This window comes from Dunckerocampus dactyliophorus, chromosome 15 (assembly GCF_027744805.1).
Source record: "Dunckerocampus dactyliophorus isolate RoL2022-P2 chromosome 15, RoL_Ddac_1.1, whole genome shotgun sequence".
Taxonomy (NCBI): Eukaryota; Metazoa; Chordata; class Actinopteri; order Syngnathiformes; family Syngnathidae; genus Dunckerocampus; species Dunckerocampus dactyliophorus.
Window position 1 is genome coordinate 8,592,120 of NC_072833.1, and position 16,252 is coordinate 8,608,371.

At 39.5% G+C, this 16,252-nt stretch overlaps 1 protein-coding gene across 1 annotated transcript in view; it reads right to left on the reverse strand.

Annotated features, from left to right (window-relative positions):
* Positions 1 to 494: 494 nt before the first annotated feature.
* Positions 495 to 16,252, reverse strand: part of large1 (LARGE xylosyl- and glucuronyltransferase 1) — a 99,847-nt gene continuing 84,089 nt past the window's right edge. Inside the window, exons 9-15 of the mRNA XM_054800696.1 lie at positions 12,462 to 12,587; positions 8,601 to 8,756; positions 6,787 to 6,950; positions 4,829 to 5,107; positions 4,587 to 4,733; positions 2,834 to 3,029; positions 495 to 2,047 (exon numbers count right to left, since the gene is read on the reverse strand). Of these exons, the coding sequence (XP_054656671.1) occupies positions 1,850 to 2,047; positions 2,834 to 3,029; positions 4,587 to 4,733; positions 4,829 to 5,107; positions 6,787 to 6,950; positions 8,601 to 8,756; positions 12,462 to 12,587 (1,266 nt within the window). The 3' untranslated portion in view covers positions 495 to 1,849. The remainder of the gene's footprint in view (positions 2,048 to 2,833; positions 3,030 to 4,586; positions 4,734 to 4,828; positions 5,108 to 6,786; positions 6,951 to 8,600; positions 8,757 to 12,461; positions 12,588 to 16,252) is intronic.

Genomic DNA, 16,252 nt, shown 5'->3' on the forward strand with positions numbered 1-16,252 from the left:
TTTTTGTGCATAATTTTGTACTTAAAAAATAAATATAATATTGCAATACACAGTACTGTTCACATTTTTGGAGCGTCTTTCTCCTGCTTTTCAATTCCATTTGTCTGGTACTATTTATTTGTGCATAACTTTACATTTACAGACATTAAAAAACGAATGCAACAGTAACATTCAAATTTTGGACAAACTTCCTCTATTCAGAAGAAAAAAAAAAAAAAAGTGTCCAAAACTTTTGACTGGTAGTAATTATTATTTTACACTGTATTTTTGCAATTTATAGAATACACAGTATTTAAAAACATAGTGAACAGTAAATATGAAATAATTGTACACAAACTATTATGAAATTAAACTTCAATTTAATTAACAATTTTGGAGTGCTGAGTTTGAGAAGCACTGATTTAGAGATTTCTATACACAAAATAGGACACGTGAGAGAACTTTCAGTGTTTCCATGACAACGGCAAGAAATAAAGAGAAAAACAGTCTGACACTTTTTCCTTTTATTCCAGTAGCAGCATCAGTCAGCACTGTCCTACCTCTTTGCACACCGTGGCCCCCTAACACATCACTCACACACAAACACACACACACACACACACAAACACACCTGTAGGATCACGCCAATCTCCTCCTTGTACTGAGAGGTTGGAGGAAAAGGAGAAAGAGGCCTCTAGTTTCACAACAGTAAAAACAAAACAAAAGAAGAAAAAGAATACAAATGGTCAGCACGCTAAATGTTCAAGCTCAAATAAAATAAAAACATTTTCAGCACACAAAATACTCAAGTTGAAAGAATTTGTTCATTTTTGCTTATTATCCCTGATGTTCAAAAAAAAAAAATTTAAATGCCTTTAAAAACCACTCAGCATGGTGCATTTCCACTGCAAAGCTCAATCCCAAACGTAAATGAATACATCTTAAAGGCATTGTGGTTCTTTGTGTATGGTTGTAATATCGCGGCCAAATTTACTGTACTATTCTGTAGGAGTGGGCGGATCGATGCAAATATCGGTACTCTTCTTTACTGATTATAAAAATGATCAAAAAATTAAAGGGGAAAAAAAAAAATCAAGCATCAAGATCAAGCATCAGTATCGGTAGTATTGTCCGTGTATTTACTTGGTATGGGACTGATACCAACATTTGGCGGTATCGCCCACCCCTACTATTCAGGTGACGTAATAGGATTTGCCTGGTTACCTGGTTATTTTAGCAATCTTGGGGTTTTAGTAACTGCTTGAATAAAATGAGGTACTAGATGGCATGGGTACTACACTACTATTACAATACTATTCCACTACAGTATAATGTCATCAAACTAGAGGCAAGAATAAGCAAGAAAGGGAGAGGGATGGTGCTTTGATTCAAAATTCACACTAAAACAAGGAAGGATGGATTGAGATTTGTACCCGCGGCAGCTGATTGGCTAGCTCGGTGGTCTTCGTACGTCACTCGCTTCAGTCTTTACCGATTTGTCTCACCGCCATGATGATAAGGTGTCGTCCAAAATGCTTTTCCTCACGGCACTTGGATGCAAACTCAATGCACTTCCTACAATGCCCCTCCGCTACAAGCACACACCTGCATGTACTGTCACACACATGCACACGCAGCGTTAAGCCTAAAAATGCAGCAGGGGGGCGGCGCCACTGCTTTTTTTCACATCCGAGTGGAGGTGACTATTTCCTGGATGGTCCAGCAGAGTTTGAAAGAAAAGTCTTGATTTATTCCACAATCTTTGTTTCTGTGCTGCAAATCGTACCCCACGCGCCCGCCCACCTACGTCGCTACAGTGTAGTCATTCATGGTTGTGGGGGGGAATGAGGGTCTGCAGCGGGGGCGGGGGCTAGCTGTTGTTCTCGGCCGTCATGTATTTAAGGGCGGCGAAGCCGTAGCGTCGCGACATATTCTGCTGGAACTCCTCCTTGAGGGTCTTGAGGCAGACCCGGTACTGCTTGTTGGAGCGGAACTTGGTGATGTCGAAGCTGGGCGCGTGGGGCATGTGGATCATGTACGCGTTGGGCAGGACCACAAATTCGTATTCCTGCGAAAAGATGAGAAAGACAAGTTTACAGAGTAGTGTTTAAAAAAAAAACAAACAACAAAAAAAAAATCAATAAAATTGACCAATTCTGTCAAAAAATTAGTTGTGTATTTTTTTTTTTTATTGTGAACTCATTCAATACCACAGACATATTTATAAGTTTTTTTTTAAACCCGAACGCCCGATCCCAACGTTACGTTTTTTTGCACGAGAGGCAAAAAGAGCACACTAACGGATGTCACTTTTAGAGCAGTTTTAAGCCAAAAAAACGCCACAAGGTGGCAGAAATGCATTTGATAGGCACTCGACATGTGAATTAGAATGGAAAAAAACACACATGACAGCAAGGAGGAAGTGGAAGAACGTTGAGGAGTGTAGCGTGCAGAAGGTTACACATTGTAGGGAAATTTAACGCGTGCACACACACAGTTCAGTTCCGAATGTGAAAATTGTAAAAAGTTCATGGTGTTACATAATAAATTGTTATTTTGATGTAAAACAACCATTTTTGTATTCTTTATGTTGTGGTATATAATAGTTTAGATATTTGAGCTCTCACAAAAGCAAGAAATGTGTGTCAAAGTGAAAGTAATGCTTGAAAAGTATCTTTTCACAAAAACCTGTTTTTCCTCCCTTTTTTAGTTGGGAACTGATATTTTCCTGAAAGTTACTTACGTTCTACTGCTGACTACTAAAGATCACCACTGTATTATTATTGTTATTATTATTATTATTATGCAATGTTACTACATCACATCCTAGTTCAAGTCCAGGTGTGTGTCTTACCTGTGCATCCAGCTCCATGATGTGTGCCACCTTGTTCCAGCCAAAGCCCACGAAGCGGCGGTCATACTCGGGGCTGTCCCTTCTCACCATGACGTATGGCTCGAAGTCCGCCTCCCACTCCACCTTATAGGGTGTGGTGGCTGTCCGCCATTTGGCAAAGTTAGTCGGTGCATGGCCTTTGGTCCACACATGGTACCTGGTGTGTGCCATAAATATTTATTGCGGGTCAATTAGTACACATAACGGGAGCCAAAATACTGTCTTGTTTCTTTCTCAGACTACATCATGAAATATACTGTACCATTTTTAGGCAACATGTAAGAATGTGAAAGTTGTAGCGATACCATAAAGGCTCCAATTAAAAGCCTCTAGTCTCTAATTGTCACCGGGTGCATGGTTTATACCGGGGGTGTCCACTGGGGGTCACATACTGAAAAATGAAAGAATGCAAGGGCTACTCTGGTATTTTGTAAAGCAACACATCTAGATACACTCATAACTTTTACATACAGTATATATATATATGTATATTTGTTATATAGGTGAAAAAGCCTATTATTAACTTTTTTGCTCTTTTGTCAGCATTTTTGCTGTTTTTTCTTCCCCCCCCCCACATATTTCAACGTTCTTCTTAAATAATTTTCTTTTCAAAATATTATGACTTTATTGCCATAATATTATAACTTTTTCATTTTGTTTCTCATAATATTACGACTTTTGAAAAATGATGTACCATTTCAACTCTATGCTAATAAAATTACATTATTTTTCCTCATAATATTGGTATTATGTTAGTTTACTCTTGTAAAAATGAGACTTTTTTTCTCATTAGAATACAACCTTTTTCCCTTAATATTTTGACTTTATTCTCGTAAAATAACAGCTATTTTTTCCATTTCTGCTGTTGCTTTTTTTATTCAATTTTTCAACTATTTCAGCTTTCTTCTTGTAAATTTTCTCCTCATAATTATGACTTTATTCCCGTTATATTTTGACTTTATTCTTGTAATATAACTTTTTCCCCAACCTAATATTCCAAAAATTAGAACTAACAGTTTGTTTCCCATAATTGTACAACTTTTTAAAAAAAAGTCTCTTTAATATTTCAACTTCATGCTATGTTATTTTTCCTCATAATATACCAAAGTTATTCTAATAACATTATGACTTTTTCCTCATAAAATTACAATTTTTTTTTCTGTTAATATTTTGATTTTATTCTTGTAAAATTACTGCTTAGTTTTCTTGCTAAATTCTATTTTTAGAATGCGCTGCGGTCACCCCTGGTTTATACAAATAGTCACCAGGGTCTCTAATTAGTGCTGCATATTAATACCCGTGGCTGGTGGCGTTTTTATTAATGCCACAAGATGGCAGCACCTGCATTTCATGTACTGTATAATGACTGCACTTTCTCATGCACTTCAAATCATTGTTTAAGTTGTTGCGTACAGTATATGAGTTTTAAAATTTTGCAAATAATAAATAAAGCTCTTTGCCCCCCCCCAAAAAAAACAGGAAAAATGAGCCGAAGTTCGCACTAATGATATGTTGTTTCACTTAAATCAGAAGGCTGAGGTGCAGTTATTCGTGAAATGTACTGTATAGAACTTCGTTGCATATCTACACACACGTTGCTTTACAAAATGTCCAAGCGGCACGTGCATCCTTCCATTTTTCACTATGTGGCACTCGCTGGAAAAAGTTTGGACACCCTTGATTTAGAGCATTTACGGCAGGTGAAGTCGTTTACCTGAATGTAAAGAGAGTTCCCATGTCAAGCTGAGAAAGCAGCTCCGCTTTAGATTTCGGGTAGGACAGACGATAGCGCAGCGTTTCAAACGCTGGCACCACGAGTGCTTTCTTGGTGTTGGCCATGTCTAGTTGAACAGCTGACTTCCTGGAAATACCAATGAAAGGGTCCCAATATTACTCCATGCATCATATGTAAGAAAGAACAATCATCGTCATCGTGATTGGATACAATCGTCTTACCTGAGATACTCATAAAGGCCATACATGGGCAAGAAATCGATGTCGGACAGGAACATGTAAGGTGTGTTGACCTGTCGCACTGCGACATTCCGCAGCAGGTTGACCGGGTAGAACTGTCCCTCTTTGTATACGATGTGGTAGCCTACATTGCCACGGCTCATGAGCACCTCAGAGCCCTGAGCGTAGCGCAGGAACTGCTGGGCCTCGGCGTCGGACAGGTACAACGCCAAGCTGATGGGGCCTTCCCAGTGCTTGCAGATGGCCTCCAACATCTGAAGCCTGCACAGAGCCAAGGCACACATTCATTTATACTGTCATTCCTCACCACATCGCAGTTCAAATTTCACGGCTTCACTCTCACGATTTTTCAAATATCTATTAACTCATTCAATACCAGTGCGCAACCTTCTGCTACACTCCTCCACGCTCTCTCACTTCCTCCTTCCCGTCATGTGTGATTTTCCTTTCACTTGATCTCTGTTGAGCTCTTATCAAATGCACTTCTGTCACCTTGTGGCCGTTTTTATGGCTTAAAAGTGCTCTGAAAGTGAAATGCATTAGTGGAGAGTTGCGTCAAAACCTCTTTTTGCCTCTCGAGCAAAAAAAAATGTAAAAAACGCATAAATACGTTGTTGGAATCGGGCGTTCGGGATTATAAAAACTGATAAATATGTCTTTGGTATTGAATGAGTTAATGAGTAGGGCTGTCAAAATAACGCGTTAACAGCGGTGACTAATGTATTTCATTTGTTACGGTAATATGTTTACTGTAGTGTAATTAAGACATGCGCATTATGGCAAACCACACCCCTTTGTTGTGACAGCATGTGAGTCCCCGAAGAGTCACAAAGTCTGACACTCTCATAACTCATAACTTTATTCTAACCTGAACACATCAACAGCAGTGCAATTTCAACTCCGTATGTGTATCTCCAACTTACAAACACGTTTATGCCCAATGGAGATTCAAACCCAGGTCTTCCCAATCTCCTGACTGTGACTGTGTGGCGAACATGCTAACCATTAGACCACTGTGCTGCCCGACAACAAGTGGATGCGCAGGTTAATTATGTACCTCATGCCAATTGAGGGGAAGAATAGTTAATTGTCAGTGTACGTCACTGCTATAGACAGGTGAACAAAGATCGATTATCCCTGAATAATTACTATAATTTCTCGCAGCACACCTGATCTCTCACAGCACTAGAAAGTCAAACTTCAACTAAATTTCCACTTCACAAAAAAGGAAACTGGGAAAATCAAGCCGCACTGAATACATCAGTTGGGCCACAACGAAGAGTCTTAATGTGTTTTTGTAGTTCTTGTTTCAAAACATACACGTATTTTAAACCGTATTTTTGTAAAACCAGAATGAGCTCATTTGTTCAACCAAACATGTCCATCTGTCATCTTGCTGTTGCATGCCTCCTGCTCCAATAACCCAACAGCACATTTGGTATTCTGTCAGCATGTTTAAAACACTGATTTTGCTCTGGAATGTCAATAGAGATCCACCATGGGCCTAATTAAAGCAAGAATACAGCAACACACACGCGACAGAATAGTATTCTTGGCAAGACACTCAAATAACATGCAGGGCTAAAATGTTGTAGTGTCCTGAGGGGGACCTTTTTAGTGGAATCATACTGTTTTACTGCCTTCTGCTACATCATTCATTTGAGGGCATCTGAGCAAGCGGCCACAAATGCAGCCTTTTTTTTGGTATTTTAGTGAGTCATCTCTGCAAAAGTAGAAACAGGTGGCGAAGTAATCCCAAATCACAGGCAATCATGAACTCGTCATGTTGATACCTCACCAGAACTAATGACTCATCCAAAGGAAAATGATCAAGGATTGGAACCAGCGAGCATATTTACAGTATTTGTTTTCTGAACATTTCTTTCGGTGCAAATTTGACACTTTTACCGTTACTTTTCGTGGAAAATGTGAAATGGTACCTGTCCATGGAAAGCTGGGCGACGAACGTGACATCCGTGTTGTCAGGGCTGACTTCGTACTCATAGTGGAGGAAGTAAAGGTGCGTTCTATGGACGGTGAATCTCTCCCGACGGAACTCGTAGCATGGATCGTCTTCATCCAACTCGGACAGCGTCTTCTGGAGCTGCAAGTGGGTAAAAAATTGTAAAGTTGGAGCCAAGATCGATAGCAGTGGCCCTCAAGTGGCCATAACCTTAACCATAACAAATAATTTCACTAAAAATTTTACCGTAGCAAATGAAATACATTAGTCACCGCTGTTAACGCGTTGTTTTGACAGTCCTACTTATTAACTCATTCAAAACCAAAGACATATTTATAAGATCTTCTAATCCCGAACGCCCGATCCCAACAATGTATTTATGCGTTGTTTACATTTTTTTTTTTTGCTCAAGTGGCAAAAAGGTTATGACGCAACTCTCCACTAATGCATTTCACTTTCAGAACACGTTTAAGCCATAAAAACGGCCACAAGGTGGCAGAAGTGCAGTTGATAAAAGCCCGGCAGAGATCAAGTGAACGGAAAATCACACATGACAGGAAGGAGGAAGTGAGAGAGCGTGGAGGAGTGTAGCAGAAAGTTACACGCTGTAGGGAAATTTTAATGCATGCACACACGCATGTGCACACATGCACACACATAGTTCAGTTCCAAATGTGAAAATTGTAAATAGTTCATGGTTCTATATGTGCAAAAAAATTGTTTCGAGGTAAAACAACTTGTTTGTGTTGTTAATGTTGGTGTTGTTGTTGAGATATTTGAGCTGTCACAAAAGCAAAAAAAATTGTGTAAAAGTGAAAGTTATGCTTGAAAGGTATCTTTTCACAAAAAGGTGGTTTTCTCCCTGTTTTAGTCAGAAACTGGTATTTTCCTGAAACTTACCTAAGTTCTACTGCTGATTACTAAAGAACTGAATAAGGTAGAAATACACGTTTTTTTCTGATGAAAGAGGGAGTCTAATCTTTCCTTTGGTAGGTTCCGTGTTTATATCGCCATGGAACACAATATTCTGTGTCAGTCAAAATTGTCTAAAATGGCCGGTACTGAAGGGCTTGTCTTTAGAAAAGCGGCTGGGATTGAATGAGTTACTCACAAATAAACTACATTTCACAAATATGCTGAGGGCCAATAAAAAATGAGGTGTGGGCTGAAAATGGTCTTCGGGCCGCACTTTGAACACCCCTCATGTACATTCTGCACTTTGACCAAAAGTTCAGAGTTAGTCAAATGAGACCGTCGAAGAATTTCATGTTACATTTTTCATATCTTAAAAAATGAGATGAGTGAGCCTCCTAATCTCAACATCCACAGTGAATTTATTTAAATACTTGGTACTGGTTAAGAAATTCAAATGTTAAATCTTAAAACATTGCATCTATGGTATACTGTATTACTAACATTGAATTTCTTTATTCAAACTGAATCCCTTGATGAATAGGAAATATATTGGTGCCGACATCCGTCAGGGAGCCTTGTTACAATACTGTGATTGGCGCAGCCATTTAATTCAGTACAAAAGGAATGATTATTACAGCTGCGCATTCACTTCCTAATAAACTGTGCTCATGGAGTCAACAAAACCTTTCGGAGTCACAAACATTAACAATTCAATAGCCACCTTATACATAAAACATGACTGAGGCGTGACCTACCTTGTTTTTTAGCTGAGAAATTCATGAATTCAGTTGAGCCTGCTGTCACAGCTGCTCTCATACAATAACTATAAGACTGTTGCATTTCAATAGTTTGCTTATCACCATGCAGGGTACTCACATTCTCGCTGTTGTGATCGGCCTCACTGGGGCAGCCGAACAGCTCTCGTCGCAGCAGGTTGCCGTCGTACTCCAGGAAGGTTAGGTAGAGATTACGGAAAAACTCCACATGCTTGTTCTTGACTCGTAGTTTCTTAGGAGAGTTCCAGTGGATGACCTGGTCAGACAAGGTGAGCAGCAAAAAGTTTACTGTAACGCTAAGGAGCATGAGATGACAACAGCAACAGAACTCCTGTCTAATTAAGCAGCATTACAACACGCAAGCATCGACTTCCTGTTCAGTGCAAAGTAAGCTTCAAAATAAAAGCATGGCAGCATTATCCTGCATTCTACTACAGCAACTAACAAAATGCATCCATTTATTTTTACATTTTTGGCCACCGGAAGAAAGATTTGTATACGTACGAAAGCATTGTTTTTATTGGAGTCAAGACATGCAACAAAATGACCGCAGCAGTTAGATAAGAGTATAAAATATCATATGAAAACAGCAGGATCAAAATAAAAAAAAAATGCACAAATGGAGGAAAACCATGTCAACAAAAATCCTTTGTGCAAGCAATGGTTAGTTTCGGGTTCTCATTCGGGGTGTCAAAGTTAACACATAAATAACGAGTTAACACAGATACAGTTTAATGCCACTGTTGCAACTATTTTGTATTATTGTCTCTGTGAACTGAGTTATCACAGAAGTACATCACTTTTCGGTCTGCTGGTGTGGTTCGGTTCACTTGACCTCAAATGCGGACTAACCAAAAACACGGACTAACATTAACATGGCAGCAAAAAGCAGGCAGAAATGACCAGCATACAAGAAAAAGGGAGTCGGAAGTACTGTCTGTCTGCACTGTCTTTGTGTGTGTATGCATACGTGTGTGTGTGTGTGTGTGTGTGTGTGTGTGGATGGGTCACTGTGGGCATGTGCTTGCTGCCACTCTATGAAAGTACATTTTTACAGTTGTTTGTGATATTTGAGCTGGTATACAGTGTTCCCACGTTTATCGTGGGGGATAGGTTCCCAAAATAGGCCACAATAAGTGAAATCCATGAAGTAGCCAACTATATTTTTGTACAATTATTGTATATGTTTTAAGGCTGTAAAACCCCTCACCATACACTTTACACACTTTTCTCAAACAGGCAATGACATTTAAACCTTTCTCTCTTGTTTAAACACTCTCAAAGTTCAAATTTCATTTGAATTTTAATGACCAACTTACGGGATTGGACACAAGAAATTAAGCGACTCACACGTATTTGACTCGGACCAAGGCTTGTCCTGGCAGAGCTAGGCTGCAGTGTTTTTGCGCCGGCACGGTCTCGTTGTCAGTCGACATTTTTACCTACGTCGAGGGTCACCAAATGTGGAAATGCGATTCACAACCGGACAGGAGTTGAGGTAGGTGGCACCAATCAGTTTACTCTCCACTCTGCTCAACCGCAAGCAACAATACTTTAGCAATAGCTAAGTGGCTAAGTGTCTTACTGACAGACAGACAGATACACAGATAGATAGATACTTTATTCATCTCCAAGAGAAATGTCTAAAACAATATTGTGGGTCACCACAATGTGTTAATTCCATGACATATGTGATGTTACACATATCGGTATCGGTTGATATCGGAATCGGAAATTGACAGTTGGACAATATCGGCCAATCGATTATCGGCAAAATAGCCAATATCGGACATCCCTGGTTTAAAGTAAGAGTTAAACACTCTGCTACTGCATTATAACAATGTAAAAATATCTCTTTAGGCGTCACAGAATAGTCACACAAATATCGCAAGTTAACTACATAAAATTGTGATTAATCAGCGATTAAAAATTCATTGATTGACAGCCCGAATGATATAGTAGTTTTAAAGCAGAGACCACGTTATGCGTAAAGTCAAGGAGCCCTCAACTGATTATATCGTCATATATTACAACAATATGATTGCTTGGCAGGGAATTGCTTTAGTTTACGTGTCACAAGCAGGAGGAGAAGAGGCACTTGACAAGTTGCTCCGATTTAAAGCTGAAGAGAACCAGATGCTTTGTGTTCCTTTTTGTTCCAATTTTGTTTTCCTGACTGATGCTGACTTTGCTTATGCCTGCTTGGGCGACCATGAATGAGCCGTCAAAAAGCGCTCTCATGCAACTATTTGGACTCCGTTAAAGTGTGACCTCATTCCTCCCTGAGGGCATTGTTAACATTCAGCCATACCCTGAGCTTTGGTGCACATTCAATCTTAAAAGTTTGATCTGTGCCTCATAATGTGGAAAATAATGAAGCATGAGTGTGTGTGTGTGTGTGTGTGTGTGTGTGTTTTAGATGACTAATGCTGTGGCAACTCTGCATTAGGTGGAGTGCTCCACCAGGTGGCAGTGGTTTTATCCTGTATTCACAGCTGTGCTCCAAAATGTGCAAATTAAAGCAGTGTGCAACATAGTGCGCTATTTTAACAGACTAGGGTAGGGGTGTCCAAAGTGCGGTCCGGGGCCATTTTCTGATTACAGCTCGTTTTTTTATTGGCCCTTGGCATCCATCCATCCATTTTTTGTAGCGCTTGTCCTCATAGGGTCGTGGGTGGTATGGTGGAGCCTATCTCAGCTGTCTTTTCGGGGGCCAGAGTCGGCGTACACCCTGGACTGGTCGCCAGCCAATCGCAGGGTACAAAAAGACAACCATTCGGCCCTTGGTATATTGTAAAAAATATATTCATTATTAATGGAGATATATTATTAGATATCACACTAATTTGCTTTGTCACTTAGAACACAAAGCTAAGATGTGGACATTTTGTTCAGATAAACCAAATAAAAGCATTTATTAACCTCCGTTGGAAGAGTTTTTAGCATCTTTCATGTGCAATTTTTTTTTTTATTGGCCTGCAGGGCAGTTTTGGTTGAGCCCTATTCAAGTGGTTATGCAAGTGACTGACTTGCAAAATGAATGACTGAATTATTTCTAATGGTCTCGGGGAATCGCTCTCTGAAAGTTGTGAACTCCTCTTTCCATGCCAGTGTCGTATTGTGCCAAAATAACGCTACTCCGTTGTATCAGCATACCTTAAAAATGTAATCTCATTTCAATTTCAACTAATATTTGGTAACATGTTTGCATTTGTACAATTATTACATGCGCTTATGTACATAACTGTGTTTTTATTTAAAAAAAACAAAACAACACACAAACAAACACACTCTGGTGTTCCTGAGTACCACCAGATGGAGCCCATGTAGCACCAGTGGTGCCTGAACCACAGTTTCACAATAAACGCTATACATCAGTGCTCCCCAACCTTTATTGGGCCAAGGCATACATTTTATTTTAGAAAAATCTCACAGCACAGTACCAAGCAAAAATGTCCCAAAAAGTATATGTACTAAATGTACCAAAATGATGTACTTTCTGCTATCTAATTATTTTGCCTGTCACTATGTGTCACTCGCATAGATAGACGAACAAAGATACATTTGTAGTAAATAAATCATTTTCACACCAATTAAGTGAAATTGGATAATTTCCCGCTGCACAACTGATTATCTCTCACTGCGCACTAATGTGTCGCAGCACAGTGGTTGGGAATCACGGCTTCAGACACCAAACTATTTGTGACTGAATCAACAGCGCCTCTACTGGTCGCAGCCAACTCCATCTTGACTCATTATTTATGAACTGTTCCATTTCACGCACAGCAATGCATGTGTTGTACGTGTCGGCAGAAGCAGATCTGCAGTAATGAAACACATGTCAACAGTCTACTTTGGACAGCGTTTGCTTGCATAAGAAGACTATTTTGGAGGCAGGTCAGGTACTCTGTGCCTAAAGAGACTCGTGCGTGCGTGCGTGAGTGGGGCACCAGTGTCTCACCTTGAGGTCCGACACATCTTTGTAGCACTTCTCAGAGCGGGTGTGGTCCGAGAGCTGAACGTTCCAGAAGCATGGAAGCTGGTGAACCAGGAACGGATTCTGTTTGATGACAGCATTGAAGATATCCTGCACACACAAACACGCTTGGATGTAAACCTTTATTATAACATGGATGTATGACCGTGGATATAGGCACACTGTATCGTTTTGGGGTGACTACAAACTAACAGTGATGCACTTATACAGTATATACTGTATACAGTGCATTTTTTACGTTCTTCTTTTGCACAACTGCAACAACTGTTGCAACCGATGCTTTCCAGCAGGGGGAGCCCTATTCACACAGTGCAGGGGTGTCCAAAAATGTTTACAGAAGGCACACTGAAAAATTGAAAAAGGTGAGGCGGGCCACTATGATATTACTCATAATTTAATATCTCATTAATATCAATCCAACATGGGTCTAGATATGCTAGGCTATTAAATAAATTTAAAGAAAAAAAATCCTTCATTTATCGTGGTTAATTGAATTCAGACCGGATCGTGATGAGAGCATTTCCGCAAAGTAGGATTCATCCATCCATCTATTTCCTATGCCGCTTATCCTCATTTGGGTCGCAGGGGTATGCTGGAGCCTATCCCAGATGACTTATGGGCGAGAGGCCGGATAAACCCGGGACTTGTCGCCAGCACATATCGAAAAACAACCATCCATAACATGCACGGGGAGAACATGCACACTCCACACAGAAATGACCAAGCGGCGATTCGAACCCAGGTCTTCCCGAATTCCTGAAAGTGTGGCCAACATGCTAACCACTCGGCCGGCTCGCGGCCAAAGTAGGATTCCTTATTTATAAATAAAATATTTTTGTATTTACAGCATAGAAAAACTGTTTACCACCTTCTAAATATTGTTTTTAACATTATTAGAACCCTCTCTCTCTACTGGCTCACCAATGTAAGATTACTGACACCTAGTGACCAGTTTACAACACTACATACCACAATGTGTCTTTCAGTCCTTTTTCTGAATGTATTTGTACAGTATTTTAGTTCGTTTAGTAATTTTTATGCTTGAAAACGCTTAATTTAGGGAAAAAATATGTACATTTTGCTTAAATGCATGTTTTTTGACTAGTAATATGCCATAGTCAACCACAATACAGAGATGATTTATTAATTAATATATTTTGAAAAACCATGATAGCGTGAACCGCTATGTTTGTGGTAAAGGTATGTGGTCATCAAAGACCAAATACAGTAGGATGCACAGGAAGTTGGCCATTTTGGTTTGCAGGTGCCATTTCTCGGGGATTTGGTCCACTTCCAGTTTTTCTTTGTTTTCTGTATTATGATTTCATCTGCGATGTTTGATTTTGTCTGTCGAATATGCTAGGCCAATTCACCAATTCACCTGAGACCCTGGGCCACACTTTTGAGACCCTTGACACTGTTTTTATTAGTGCATGTTTTCAACATGCACAAAAAACAATATCAAATTATCCTTTTCCTATGCATGTATTAGGCTATGTTACTGTAAGTTATGAAAATTATTTCTAACCACTAACATGTCGACATAATTTAAGTTATACTTTGTTTTAGTGTTTAACAAGGAAACAACATATTTGATCAGATGCACTTTTTATAACCCACTTAGGAAATTCTGGAAAAAGCCTCTAAGACTGAGGGCTGAGGACATCACATATGTTCCTATAGATTTATTAACAAGGTTCAGCCTGAGGCCTTTACTGTATATTTATTAAATTCCATTTCAAAGATTTACAAAGCATTATTAATGTCTGTGAGTATGAATAATTTAGTCATGTTGCATGTCTGCAAGGGCGACAGCAAAAAAAAAAAAAAAAATCTAAAGTCGAGTAAAAATGCCATTCCCCAGCCATACACGGCACAACACTGTTAGAGTTTTTTCTTCTTGCAATTAGGAGTGTATTATAGACTGGTAGCACATACAGTACATTAATTAAAAACTCAAGAACAAATGCATTTTAAAGAAAGGTGATTTTAAACATACTGTACAGGACACCACTCACAAAAAGTTAGGGTTTCGGGTGAAATTTCTGTGACACTCTAAGCTCAGTGTCCACTTCCTTCTGAGGACATTATGTTTGAATGGTGAGGTGGTGTTGATCAATTGTCAGACATTTATGGGTCCATTCACGGATCACACCCTTCTTGTGAATTTGCTTGCTTGTTTACTTGTTAGAGAAGAGCACGTTGTGCAAAAAGTACCGAAACATTGAACAGTTGGACATGTGCAGTCAAAAGTTTAGAAAAGGTCAAACGCCTGGAAAGGTTGCGCTACATTTTAGCTTCATCCTATAATCTGACCGGAAAGCCGAATATCCCAAAGCTTTTGTGAATATATTGGAATTCTTCACAAATGCCATAATTTTTGGGGTATGGGCCGCTATTTTTTTCTCATGCTTTGAACCCTGCAGCTTATACAGTGATGGGGCTAATTTATGGCTAAACACTACATTTCCCAAGATGCTTAGAGGTCAGCTTCAGGAAGTAGTGACGTGGAAGCTCATATCACGTTTTGAAGTCTTATGTAGCGATGTCTGACACATCTTAAGAAAGTTGGCTCAAGTCTAGAATTACTGCAGCTTCTCTTTGCACTACTCAGGCTGCCAACAGTCCACTATCACCAACGGGTTTTGAAACGTTATGTAAAAAAAGAGTGACTCAAAGAGCAACAACAAAAGAGAGAGAGACTGACAAAGTGTGTGATGAAGGAATTATGAGGCTGAAGACAACGACTTTAGTGGTTTTAGTTCCCAGGAGGAGGAGGAGGACGGCGATGAATGACTTTTCTGGTAGGCTATTGTTTCAACTAGTCACATTACACGCACTGTTTGGAAAAAAGCTTTTATTTACTCAAAAGTCAAAAAATCTTTTTGTGTAACATCTTTCTGTATACTAAATATCCCATGCGTACTAAATATCCCAAACCTGCGCTTTATCGACAGAAGTGCTATATAGTCTGTAAATTATGGAAAACTTTTCAGACTGATTATATTCATGATCAAGAAATTAAAGGCAAAATCACAAAATAATTGAATGTTCTTGAAAAATGTTAAGTAAAAAGTATCGGCATCTGCAACACCGGGCCTGTATTTACAGTACTTGGTTTCGGCTTGATAACAATGTGCAGTATTGGCAACAATGTTCAGTATCACCCACTAGTGTATACAGTAGTAGATGGCATTGGGCTAGCATGTACTAACTGTGGCAATCAATAGAGCACTCTCTGAGCATGCAGACTCGGACGCCATCTTAATAAATCGATTAATTATTCTTTTTTTAAAAAATTTTTCCCAGTTCATGGAAATCAACAACTTACAGCCCTGCGTAGGCATAATGTGCAGACTGAAGCTCATACTGACACTTACCAAGCCTCCCTATGATGAAGTGATTCTATTCCTAATTTATGTGCAATTTAGAAGTTAAGATCAATGCTTAAGATCTGGGAGACTTCTTGACTTTCCAGTTTGGTGGAAGGCTCACATGACAACAGTCGGTGACAGACACCAACTGTCTAATGGGAGCCATAAAAGCTCTATAACCATGTAATAAATGGTGCGATAAAGCGGGCTGACAGACCATTGGAATAGCTCATACGGCAGAAGGCAGATGGAATGCTGAAATGATTCCGAAAGCGCCGTTCATTTTCCAAACTGCATACCTTGCGGGACTTTACTTAATGAAGGTTTAATTAAAATCTCATAAACGTACCACTCATCTGGATGAGCTTGGGATAGCTGGGA